The sequence below is a fragment of the Strix uralensis genome, chromosome 4, assembly GCF_047716275.1.
Source record: "Strix uralensis isolate ZFMK-TIS-50842 chromosome 4, bStrUra1, whole genome shotgun sequence".
Lineage (NCBI taxonomy): Eukaryota > Metazoa > Chordata > Aves > Strigiformes > Strigidae > Strix > Strix uralensis.
This window is the reverse complement of record NC_133975.1, coordinates 15131498-15144728: the sequence shown is the minus strand read 5'-3', so window position 1 is coordinate 15144728 and position 13231 is coordinate 15131498. Positions and strand designations below refer to the sequence as shown.

Genomic DNA, 13231 nt, shown 5'->3' with positions numbered 1-13231 from the left:
TTCAAATCTGTCTGCACGGTTGTACTAGAAAATTATGTGTTCCCTATCGAAATGACAAAGAACTGAATTGCTGCTATGGTTTCCTAGGAAAAAGAAATGACTTAAATGAGGTTCATTTATGAGGAACCTCTTTTTCATCTTGGCAAGCCTACATACAGCCCCTGAGGACTGCAGGAATTTTTCCCCTCTTTTCTCCCACAGGAGAAACTTGTGTTATCCCAGAATGGGATACAAAGGCATCATTCTCTTACAGCATTTTTGCAGCAAGACTGAGGCAATAATAGTAATAAACTGCAAGATGTTTTGCAGCTCTCTGGCAGAGCAGTAACGTAGACAATCTCACTTTTGCAGGGACTAATAAATGTCTCTTTGCAGTTTGCATGTTTTGCCCACTTATAAAAAAACAGCTTTATTTTACAAAGTAATAATAGTTATATCTATCCTCCATCACGTGGTTTTTTGCATTGTTTCCCTGTAATTGGAAATTGGGGCATGTTGATAAAGCAGATATATATTGTGTTGTAGGTTCCAGAGATGAATACTCAGACCTCAGTGAAGACTTGCATAAAAAGCTTAAGTTTTAGATAGGTGCCTGGCTCTTCAGGCTGGGGAACCAAGTGACTGACAGAAATGACCTCTGTAATTCCTGTCCGGTTCACTGGCAATGGAAAATTATGTGGGTTTTATGATGGACTAACAAGTCACTAGATCTGGGGCAGGCTTCAATAATCTCTGAGAAATTGATGGAAAGTTTTAGGGCTGTCCTGTCGCTCCCCATCAGTGTCCCTCCCATAACGGTGTGTTTTCACAGGAAGGTTCAGCCAACAAGGTGATAGCATATTCTGAGCCGTAGCAAACATTAGGAAAAGCTTTAAAATAATTAAAAGTCCTATTAATATCTTCATTCTCAGAAAATTAAAACAATGAACAGTGTAAGAGCATGAGCAAAGAAAGATAGGAAGATTATACAGTAAATAGTGTGTGACAAAAGATCAGTTTTAAGTATTTATTATGAAGAGCTGCCTATATCCTCTGTAGCTGTGGCTCAAAACACTTTTTCAGTGAAGAAATCCTTGGCATTGAGTGCTGATGTTTGCATCAACAAGGGCAATAAAATTAGGACAAAGCTGTAGATGTGCAGCTCACTGCAGCCTGTCATAGTCAGATTGTGTCCAGTTTCTGAGATGGTGGGTGGAGGTCTAATTCTTGCGCCCTGGTGTAGTAGGTCAGAGCTGTTTTGGTAGGCAGATGGTGAGATGACAGGAGAGGAGAACAAATAGCTGGTTGGACATCACGTCACTCAAAGTGTGAGTGTTTTTACTAGCTAGGTTTTTAAGTGAGGAACTCCAAGACAGTACTCTGAATTTTCATGTCTTCTTCATATGAGCTTTTTACTTAGGCTAGGGTAGAAGGCATCTGAAAGAAGTGAAGTACAAATCGTCACTAGCTAGAAATTGGGTAAACTTTGATTTTCTTTTATTTTTAGACTAAAGTGTCTTGAAAAATGACCTGCTTGGATCTGTGATCCAGAGGGAACTCAGTATCACATAGGATACAGGTGCTACAAGGCTTGTAGCCTTAGTTCATATTGCTTACTAGTACGATGCAAAGATCTGTATGTTTATTTTCCCCCTTTCAGAAACGGATTTATTTCTGCCTGTGAAGTAATAATCTGAGTCATTATACTTGTTACTGGAGGCTCTCTTGCACTTCTGCTCTGTTTCTTCCTTATTTTTACACTTTAGATTTTCCTTCTCATGCATCAAGATTCATTTACCCAGCGAGATTACTGTGTAATAATACCCCTTGACCTTTTCTATTATGCAGTACAAGAATTTCACTAACAAAGATGTGCACAGAAGCCTATAGATTCCTTCAGCCAAGCTATTTTAAGCTTTTGCAAATTCATCTGATGTTTAAAGTAACTACAGTCCACCTGTATTAAGGGAAATGGCTAAAGTTCCCCTCAAAAGGTGAGAAAATGCAATATAAGCTATCAGAAGGTTAGATATGAGAAAAAATGCTCTTAATTCAAAGCAACCTACTCCAAATATAAAATGCAAGGATCTGTTAAGTTTGTTATGAGGAGGTAGTGAATGTGTGAGTGTTCAGGTTGAAATTGCAGTTCATGTCTGGAAATGTCACTATTTTTTCTTAGAAGTATTTTTTATACATTATATTTTAGTGCTCTGTCCTTCTTCACTGTCCTGCACCTTCAGCAGAATCTTAAATTATCTCTGAAACTGAAGAAGGTCAAGGGGTAAAGGACACAAACTCATCCATTTGTTTCAGTGGGTTATATTAATGTGAAGCAAAGTAAGTAAACTCAAATGTCTACATGAATAACTGTTTTGCTGCTGATCATTTTAGTAAGACATCTAACCATTATCATTTGACCTCATCACTTAAAAATCCAGTTTGACCCCCATCTCATGACTCTAATCTTCATGGCAACTTCCAAATGCAAGCACCCATTACCAGTGCTAAGGGGCTGTGACATTGCAAGTTGAGAATTTAGAATCGCATTTTGGCATTTGCTGGGAAGAGCTGAAAGTTCTTTTTAAAAAATAATAATTTGTTAATCTTGCTAAACCTGATTCAGAAGTTGTTCATTTGCTCACTTATTTTGCTATATCTGCCCTAGAATATCTGTTTCCCTCTTTTCAGTATCACAGTCTGGCTTAAAATTTAACCTTTGCTACGGAATGAGTTAAGGCAGTAAGCAACCATCATTAAATAGCACATGATGATGTTCTACTCAACTACTTTTATATTTTTCCAGACTACAGTGTTCACAGCACGTAAGCTATTAGCAGGAAGACTGTTCTCAGCTAGCAGACTTTAGAAGTGGCAAATTGTTAATTTTTTTTTAATCAAAACCAGAAATATTACCATTTCAATGCCAGTTTTTTTATTTGTTTCAGCTTACTTTTTAGCTTGAAAACATGAGCTTTTTTGGTTATTCATTCTGGGCACTTTAAGTCTGTTCATAGTGGTAAAAATTAAGTATTTTTTACCATTTTCTTTAAAGGGAGGGGAAGGAAATGCCTGTGCATTCTGCCTAATGTATATAGCAGCCCTACACAAGCTGGGAATATGTTTGTTAACCTCTTTACTTAAGAAAATATGTCTGGGCTGCATCTGCTTACTCATACAGCTCGTTTATGCAGCTACATCTCATCCTCAAAGTCAGGTTTGATTGCTTGCCACGCCTGGGATCTCATTTGGGGGAATTGCCTGAGTTCTTTGATTCTTTTTTGTGGTAATTGCATGCATGTCTTAGGTGAATCGTTTCCTGGTTTTCCTTTTTTTGACAAATACAGAGCCTTGACCAGCTGCAGAAAAGTGATTAAAAAAAAGATAAAAATGAGTAATTCAATATTCAGCTGCCAGGACATTTTCAGAAATGCTGTGTTTTAAATAGCCTACTTAGAAAGCTGGTATGAAAATAGAAGGTGATGCGTTTAAAAGTTTATACTTAACTTTTAAGTATCCTGTATAGCAATAGCCCTCACCACCCTTGAAAAATCCAATGTAAATCCTCCTTTGGAGAGGTTTTATTAGCCTGCTGACTAACTGAGAGCAGGCTGTAGGTATACAAGGTGCTTTCCTTGGGAGATTGCATCAGTGTGTCTGCTGTTCTCTTGCCCTTCCCTGTGCACCTGGGAGGGCAGGTGACCTTCAATAACTCACAGAAAGCCTGGCCTTTCAAGGATCTTCACCTGTGTATCTGACCTTACCTCTGAACAAATATCTATGAGCCTTTCAAGAGATAGAGCCATTGTTAGTTAAGAAACCACCTGAAACTTTGGGCAACTTTGAACCTTGGATGTTCATGCAGGGAAAAACAGCTGTGAAGCACAAAGCTCTTACCTAGAGATAGAGCTGTTATTTAGGAAACCACCTGAAACCTTGGGTGACTTTGAACTTTGGATGTTCATGCAGGGGAAAACATCTACAAAGCATGGACTAATGTAGTGCTTTGTTCTGTCTTCCTTCTAATCTTTTGGTTTCTAACTTTGGATGTAAAAGCCTGGCTTCAGATATTGCTAAAGAAATGTGTTCCTAGGTCTGGCAAGCCTGTCTGGTGTTGGAGGAGGAGAAGCACCTTTGTGAAGGTGGCAGCTTGTTCTGAACCTGAGCAATACATGCAGGCAGTCTGAAGAGACTTGCCTGAGTGGATGTGGCAGGGGTATATGGATGGGGCTGGCTCAGTGCCTCCTGCATGGCCAGAGTTGATGCTGCAGCTGCTGGGAGTTGAGTGTAAGAAATAACCCATCCTTACATGGGAAAGCTGAGAAGTAACAGAAACCACATACTTACTTCCCTTGAATTCATTCTGTGTTTAGTTAGAATTTCCATTCAGAATTGACCTGCTTTTGCTTCTTCCCCTGCCCTTCCCTTCCTCTTTTAACCCTCCCCTTCAGCTGTTTGGATATGGTATTTTTTTATTGAGTCAAACTACTCTTCGGGTGGATACAGGTATTCAGTTTTTGAAAACTGAGGATTCTATCCTATGTAGTTAGTGAAATAATGTCACAAAGTGTAAAAAAATATTTACCTTTTCAAATTTTATCATATATATTGTCATTATTCTCATATCATTGAGAATGTACATGTCAGTAAAGGATCTCGAGACCATGTCTGTTGGGCCAAATACACAGTGTTGCAGAGTATCTGTGCTTTGCCAACAAAGACTTAGTTGAAGTTCTTCCTGTTTTTCACTCTCACTCCAGCCCAAGATAAGCAAAACTCTGGGATTTTAGTTCTGGAGTGGCAACTTCACAGTCTGTATATATGTCTTGTCTCTAGCAAGTTGGAAGGCGTAAAACAAAGAGAGACTATGGATTTGGAGACTACAGATGTCAAAGAGTAAATGAGAGATACAGGCTTCATGGGTATAATATAATATAATCTAAATCAGAGAAAGTAATTTCATGGAACAAAGACACAGATCCATTTTCCTCTCAGATCTGTCTATCAGTACCTTTTCTGTAGTAGCTATCATTCAATAACTCAGCATTTACCCTTTTCCCAGCACATTATCCTACCTTCTCATCCCTTGATGGGCACATCAGATATGCTGTGGCCAATCTGTTAATTTTTTCTCCGGTGCCAGGCAATTCAGAATATATCAGAAACAGATAAAAATGAATTAAACATCTAGGCTGAGCTGTATCCCACCTGTGTCCCACTAAGGGTTTCTATTGAGTTAGGATTCAGGATTTAACATTTTTCCTTCCACTTTATCCTGTACTTCTGTCCTACATCCTTTATCAGCGTGCAGTGCAGGTAGAAGGTTTCATGCGTATAATGAGTAATTTAACTCACACATGACGTTCTTCTGTGCCAAATGCAGGTTTGGATGATATGAGTTGAACTCTGAATGATTTACAAAAGGCTTATGAATATGAGTGTTTGTCTTTCCTCTGTGTGTAAAATAATAACCAGCTTTAAGGAAATATTAGCAAGTAACAAAAGGGCATTTTGTGATCACCCTGCAGTGTTCCTGTCCAGGAATTAGGGCTCCATTGTGCTAATCCTTCTGAACACAAGGAGTGCAATGTCTTGGTCTCTTCCCACAATCCCATTTGTAGGATTTATAACAAAATTTAATTTTTAGCTTATTTTCTGTGGAACTTCATTTGGAGATCCTTGGGGGCTACTTCTAAAGGGATCTGCAAGAATTAAGGAGAGCAGGTTTATTACCAATAAATGTAAATACATTATTTAAAATAATTGCAAACAAAACACTCATGAGAGTGTTTGTTCAGTTAGAAAAGGTTTAAGGAAACATGAATCAAAGAAGAAGATAAATGCTAATTTAGATCATGGACAGCAAAGAAATAAATGGGAATAAGAAAGGTGGGACAAAGTTGTGGCTGCACCACCAAGAGATGTAGGTAACTTGTGGCATCTGATTGCTGGGCTTATTCGTAGTAGGCATTAATGGTTCCTCTTCATCACGGAGATCTAGTTCAAGGAAGAATTTAAAAAGGGAAAAACATGATTCCAGATTGAAGCTCTAACATTCAGCTGAACAACAATTTCAAATGCAGAAGATCCAGATGCAAAATTTAAATTCTTAACATGACAGGATGATTTATGAGGCACTGTGAAGTTATTTTTTCCTGTCTACTAAATTCATTTGCTTCTGCCTCTGTAAAAGCTTGAAAGTTGTATCTGTTCCCATGCCAGAATATTTCCCCCCACCATCACCCATGCTCTTTGGCTTCTGATTGTCAGGTTGCTCAGGAGTTCGTGCTTCTAGGATTTAACAAAAAAAGCATTGATGATCTCAAGAGTCCACAGTCAATATCAGAGCATACACTTTCCAGCTTTTCCTGTTACAGATAGGAGTTGAAGGGCTGAACTAAGTAATGAATTATTCACGGAAAACTTTGTGACTAGGCAGGCTGGCAATCAGCCATGGTATTAAAAAACAGCTGCAGAAAAGGGTTTTTCCTTATTTTCTTTATTGTTTTACACACCAATTCATGTTCTTCTTCCATGCCGTATATGATGTATACTGAGCAAGTGAAACATAAAAATAGTCCTACGAATTGCGCAAACCCTGAGCCCCCAAAACAGGGAGCTTAACCAGCCTACTGTGTAGGACTGGTATTAACTAACGATGATGGGAGTATATTAGAAAAATGTGGAAAGTCAGGGTTACATCATTATCTCACTATGTCCTAAATGTTTCAGGTACATACCTTTAATGGCAATCATAAACATGCCACATCTGCTTCCTCCATCCTGAGTGATTTCCCCGGGGGTAACCTCTACCTTGCAATACCTCAGGTGATGTGTGAAGGGTCCAGCTCCCCTCGTATTCACTGTTCATGACCTCCCACAAGGCACCACAGAAAGGCTGCCTTATTTTTGGAGCTGGAGGATACCCCTTTTGGTTGAATTCAGCCTTGTTAATAAAAACAAGTCAAAAATATAGGTTCATTGGACATTTGGTTTCAGGACACAGAGTGAGGTAAATCAATAGAGGAGGAAGAGAGGTTTCCTCAAAGGCCAGCGGTGGCTTAACTGGAGCCACAATACCAAATCTCTTTCAAGTTGAACAAAATGCAGATGGAAATATTGTAATTATCAAATGCTTTTCAAAACTGTACTGTTGAAACATAACTGAAAGCTGTTAAAGGATCTAATAATCATCAGGCAAGAAATACTTTGTTTCAATGAAGTGTAACTCCTACTAGTTGGTTAGACCCTTTATAATCAGTTTATAAATTAACTTATTTGTGTCCATATTCTTTTTTTTTGCCGTGAAGTAAAATACAAAACATTCAAATATGGCCTGTAGTTTGTTTTCAGTTAATTCTTACACTAGTTTCTAGCATGGAAGAACTGTATTTTATGGATTTTTTCCTGCTGTAAGCTCCCGTAACCTTAGAAATGATACAAACGTCTGCCATTTGGGGCTTTTTCCTTTTTTATTTTGCAAATCTCAAAGCTTGTCCCTACTGCGATGCAGATGCCACTGGCTATGGCAGGTTTCCCATGTGTTGTGTACAGGTGCACAGTATTGCAAAAGCATGCCTCATTTTTTGTACCTAGGAATTGCGAGACAGTATGCAGAACAGCGCGGTGAAACATCTGCCTCATTTCCAGAAGTGCTGCAGCAGCACAAGGCTCGGTCAAGCCATGCGTGTAGCAGGAGCCCTGCTGCCGCCTGCTCCCCTCGCACCCGCGGTGCCTGAGCTCAGGCTGGTGTCTCCTGGTGTCACCCAGATTGCAGATCTACATGCCTCTGCCAGGAACCTGCTTTTTCATTGATGGGCCACAGGCAGTGTTGGAAGAACTAATGATTCATGCATTTTTATGAACTTCTAAGCACTCTGACTTGCAATGAATGCCAGCACTTACTGTTCTTTGTTAAAAATTGCTCCATACCACCCATTTTTTCTTTCAAACCATTCCTGATGTTGCTTTTATTCTGAATTTTGTCTCTTTCGTAAGGACCATCTCCTTTGTTTTCTATTTGCAGGGTGGTTTACAGACCTACTGCTTCCTAGTGTTTGCTGCCATCTGCTTTGCAGGAGCTGCCTACCTGTTTTTTGTCCTGCCTGAAACAAAAAATAAGACATTTCATGAGATCAGCCAGGCATTCGCCAAAAGGAATAAAGTGTCTTTGGAAATGCAAGAAATGAACCACTATCCAGGAGAGAGGAAATCGAGTGCAGAACAAGAATCAACCTTCACATCTTCAGTGAACAATGGGGAAACCAAAAAAGGGATTGTGTAAACCCAGGATGCTGTTTCAGAGGATGGGGGAGAACGTGCCCTTTTCATTCAGTATGCTTATAGCAGTGCACAACTTGTATTTTTTATGTGACAGCATGAACTGCTTTCCCCCGAATATGTTTTAAGTGCGTATGGGTAAACTCATTAGCAGCTAGGGTGGTGGTTGAGGAAATGAGAGGTGTGAGTAGTGGCAGTTGATTAAATAATTAGGAGCCAGAGTTTTCTTGGGCACCCATGAAATCGGTGCTGTGGTGAGTGGGGTGGGGAATATAGACTCGGAGAAGTAAAGTGGCGGTGGGGTTGTGAGCAGCAGCTCGCTGAGCACCCTGTGTGCTCCCAAGGAGGTGTGTGTGAAGTCACCAGGGAGGAGGAGGCAGGGAAAAGGGAAGAGATCCCAGTAGGAGTCTGCTAAGAATTGATGCAAGTGAATCTGAAGTGCTGCTGGCTCCCAGTACATCATTCAAGTTGCACATGAGAACTGAAGACTTGAAAGAAGACTCGTGACACTCCCCTGACCTCCCATTCCTTTTCTAGCTGTTTTGACTTTCAGTTGTTTTGCCTGAACATCTCCCACCTTCCCACAAATGGGGAGCTCCCAGTCCTGATGGGTTTCCTTGTCTCTCTTGCAAATCCTGATCAACTAGTAATAGAGTTGCCCCTAGTGTCTGGGTTTGCTGGCACTGCATTTCTGTGGATATATTTTTTTTTTAAATGTTATTTTTTGAGAATAGCTATAGAAGCTTTATTATGAAAAGAAAACTAAACCTCATGGTGAAGTGAGAGAACTCTGATGGTACGTTGTAGGGTGTAGCATTAAAAAAAAAAATCAAACATCAAATGTTCCAAGGGCTGGGGTTTTTTGACTGTTTTTTTGCTTTTATTTACAAGTTCCTTTTAAAACAAGTCTTAGGAGCCAAAATTTCCCCGGACCCAATAAATGTCATTTCTTAACACTCAGATCTTTCCAAATTAATCTGGGTACCTATTTCTTATTTAAACACTGATTTTCATTTGGGCATTAGATTGAGGATCCAGGCCTAGTTCACATTAATAAGTTTCTAAGCTATTTAATCCTTTGCAAAACTTTCCTCAGAGTCTGCATAATTTGTGATAGAAAGACTCATCAGGCTGTCGGTGGTTAGGTGATCCATTCCCTACCACAGGGGATTTTTTTTTTATGAACATCATCTTTTGAGTTTATAATTTTGATAATAGTTTTTCTTGATTCTTCTAGGTACCTGGATGCTGAGGGGGTAATAAGCACTTTTAAAATTAGTTAGCTGTTTTATATGAAAAGTCAGTAAGTCTTAGAGCTGCTCTCACGAGTAAGGCACAAGAAGCACGTGCAGCATGTAGGTAGAGCCAGCTTCTTCCACAAGTTATATTTACTAATCGAGAAGTTCATACGTTTGGAGCATTTTGGAAAAAAAAAAAGTATATATATTGATATATATATATACACACACACATACATATATGAATAGATATATTACAAATATAGAAATATAAATATTTATATTCATATATATATTCACAATGGAGAATTGTTTTCCAGTATTTTTTTTTTCAGATTTCCCTCAGTGATAAGCTGTTTATTGTTTTGTTCTACACTGTAAATTAAAATCAGAGATCCTAATGTTCAGCTATTACTACTAAATTATGTGTATGGTTTTATACTGTGATTTATTTATATGTGGCATATTTACTGCATACATTGTAAGTTGACCTAACAGGGCAATTTCAGTACTGGGTAATAGAAAAAAAATTGATCTGAGCCTTTATGCCAGAATTTATGCTCTTTTACTGGGATAGAGGTACAGCAGCAAGTAAGAAAATGAAAATATATATGAGCAAGGGAATTAAGAATGAAAAATCAGATTTATGATATTGGTGCTACTGTTAAGAAACAGAGTGAATCAGGTTTATATTAACTGATAATCATAGGTAGAAGTTAATCAAATACAATGGAGAAAGCTGAAGAAAAATGTTTTCTAATAACCACTTGTAAAATTATATATATAACAAATGAACATGTCATCTTTCAGTGGCTCTATTTGCCTGTTCCATGTGTTACATGAGGCTTGCTAAGTGAATGGCTGTGTAAAAAATGTGTTTGAATGCCACCCCTCCAGACAACTTCAGGAAGAAATTCTTCTCTTCCGCCCGTAAGCCGAGACTGGCAAATTCAGACCCTCTCATTCATATTGAGAATTACCTTACTTTTAGTTAGGGCTAGTAGCATGGTATGATGTGATCTGATTTGAGTCAAGGTGGCAAGATTGGAAACCATTATTATTATTGCTATTATTAGAATTAGGAGAATTCAGCACTTTGTGATGTTCATTAATGTACATTACAGTCATTACTTGTTGATAATTGTTGCCACTTGATAACTTCAACAAAATACCATGTTGGCCTGATACATCAATGAGATAAAATCATCTTACAGTTGCTTACAGTTGCATTTGGAGCCCAGCTCTGAATGTGTTGGGAAAGAGATGGCTCGATAGAATTTCCTGTCACAGCTCAGGGGCTCGTACAGCATTAACAACAGGGGGTTGTGTTTTCCTCTTCTGCAACCCCGTTTGCCCGTCTCTTGCCCTACCTGAGATAGACACACTCCAAAGAGGCATTTGCTGTGCGGCTGCAAAGAAAGCTGCTACAGACGAGTACGCCGTGGGACAGTGGTTGCATGTCTCGCCAGCGGTTTGCTGCAGCCCATGGTACAGGTTAAAAGCAATTCCAGTCTCCAGATGTGTATGTGTGCAGGTGCTTTGCTCACTGGCCAGGGAAGGTGGCTGCAGCCGCCTCTGCCTTGGGTTGTGTAAGTTTCTGAGGACACTTCAGATGTGCCAGTACTGCATTAACTTTTTCATCTCGGACCCTAATTAGAGTTTTGTGTTGTTCTTCAAGTTGTTCCATAATGTTTTTTTCCATTGTTATGCTGCTATAGCTTCTCCAGCAATGAGAGGACAAAATGGAAAATGTCAGCAATTTATCATTTGGTTTTTCTTGTTGAATGTATCAAATTGTCTACAGCCCATGTGTTTGTCAGTGAGTGTTGTGTGGTGTCATGTTCTCTTTTCCTGTCTGTCACATTGGGATGAGGTATTGTGAGATGGTGTTTGTACGAGTACCGCAAGTGGGTTACACATGTGTGATCAACTATGTCCATGCACAGTGATTGCAAAATGAACCTTTGGAATTAAACTAAAATGATGTAGATTTTGTTCTGGATAAATCTGAATCTCTACAGCTGTGCAAGTTTCATTGTACAATTCCCTGGGGTTTTCTGTGTCCCGGTACAAGACTGTGCAGTCCTACACCTGGATGACCCCAGCCATTGTGGACTCTACAGCTGGGTATTTGGGAGTTATGGGGAAGAAAATAATTCCTGAAACTGTATATTTTGGGGGTTATTCTTTACATTTAGCTTCTCAAGTCAGAGTCCACACTTCATACTTTCATATGTTTATATTGGGCTTTAGAAATAAAAACACAGACATCAGCGAGAGGCGAATGATTAAAACTGACTAGTAGTAGTAATTACTGTGTATAAGAATTGTTGAATCTGGAGAGGCTTTTTTGCATAAAGTTGTCATTTGCAATGGATGACTTTGAATTGCTATAGCTTTACTTTTGGATGAGAAATTCAGTCAGATGACTATTTCTGCTACAAAGATATGCAAAACCAAAGATCTGAAATATGTATAAAAAAACTGAATGTCGTACTTCAGGTTCTGAAGAATTTTCACTCCACAAGGATCTGTTTTCTAGTGGGGGAAGATGTGAGTAGTTCAGCCATATGGGACAATTTTCATCTTCAGAGTAAAATGAAAAAAAAACCAAACAAAAAAAAAACCAAATCCCCACACCAAAACCAACTCCTTTGAAATTTGCTTTCTTCCCTTTGGCTATTTTTATGTGCTCTTCCTTACAGAAATCACCATATAGATTCTTAGGACTCCCATCACCTCACACAGCAGGAAGAACAAATCTGAGTAAAGCATTCTTAGAAAACGCCTGTGGTCTTATACTTTCAGCCTGACTCCAGAAAATAGAGTTCTGGTGCAGTCTAAAACCCTGAACTATATAGACCCAAACTATGAAGCAGGTTTGTTAATGCAAATATTCAAGCTATTAAAAAAATCAGGGTTGGGTCCATACTTAATTCTCTCTGCAAGTGATTTTATTTGGCAGTGAGCCCTATGAAAAGGTGAATTTCATGGCAGAAGCTTGGGACTTGGACTCCTAATCAAGTTATTACAGCTCAATAAGCAATCATGCATAACGTGAGTCACTACAACCCTCTTGCAAGCTAAGATGCATTAACCTTGCTTTTTGCATGACCTAAGAGAAACACAGGCAGTGGATAGTCAAGTTCTTTCTTGAGATGTTCCTGCTAAAGCTGCACTACATTCAAATTCTTTTAAACCTAGGATTTCAATTTTTAAAAAGCACAGAAGAAAAGCTTTCAGGAAGCTTTTATCCAGTGATTAGTGAAGTCAACAGAAATCTCCAGTGACTTCAACTGTACAAATGTACCCAAGAAAGGCATGGTATATTTAGAATTCTAAGCTTAGGAAACCCTGCAGTTTTTTAGCTTCTTTAGATAGTAAACCGATGGCTTGCTTTCTCAGTCTGGGAAAACAATATAATTATTCAGATGCTTCAAAAGCACTAACCTGATGCTTCTCTTCTGAGTTTGGGGGCAGGGGATTGGTTGGTTGGCTGGTTGGTGATTTTCTGGGTTTTTTAATTTAAGTGGGAGCATTAGTAGTCTGGTTCATATGCCAGAGTACCAAGCATGAGATTGTTGGAGTTGCTGGTTGTCTTAAGGTAATTCCCAAAAGGTAAAAAGCAAAATATAACTCTTGTCAGACTCCTGAAACACAATACATTAAGAGCATGGAGGTAGGAGATAATTTGTCTGCTGTTATGTCAGCTGCCATGCAGAGACATTGATTCTTGT

At 39.0% G+C, this 13231-nt stretch overlaps 1 protein-coding gene across 3 annotated transcripts in view; it reads left to right on the top strand.

The window, feature by feature from the left end:
• The window catches only part of SLC2A9 (solute carrier family 2 member 9), a 108595-nt gene extending 97111 nt beyond the window's left edge, over nt 1–11484 (top strand). Inside the window, exon 12 of one of the 3 annotated variants that reach the window (XM_074865772.1) lies at nt 8003–11484. In XM_074865772.1, the coding sequence (XP_074721873.1) occupies nt 8003–8260 (258 nt within the window). In that variant the 3' untranslated portion in view covers nt 8261–11484. Of the gene's footprint in view, nt 1–1827; nt 1927–8002 lie in introns of those variants that run through there. The other 2 variants (XM_074865775.1, XM_074865773.1) reach the window with 2 other exon arrangements.
• Nucleotides 11485–13231: the final 1747 nt, after the last annotated feature.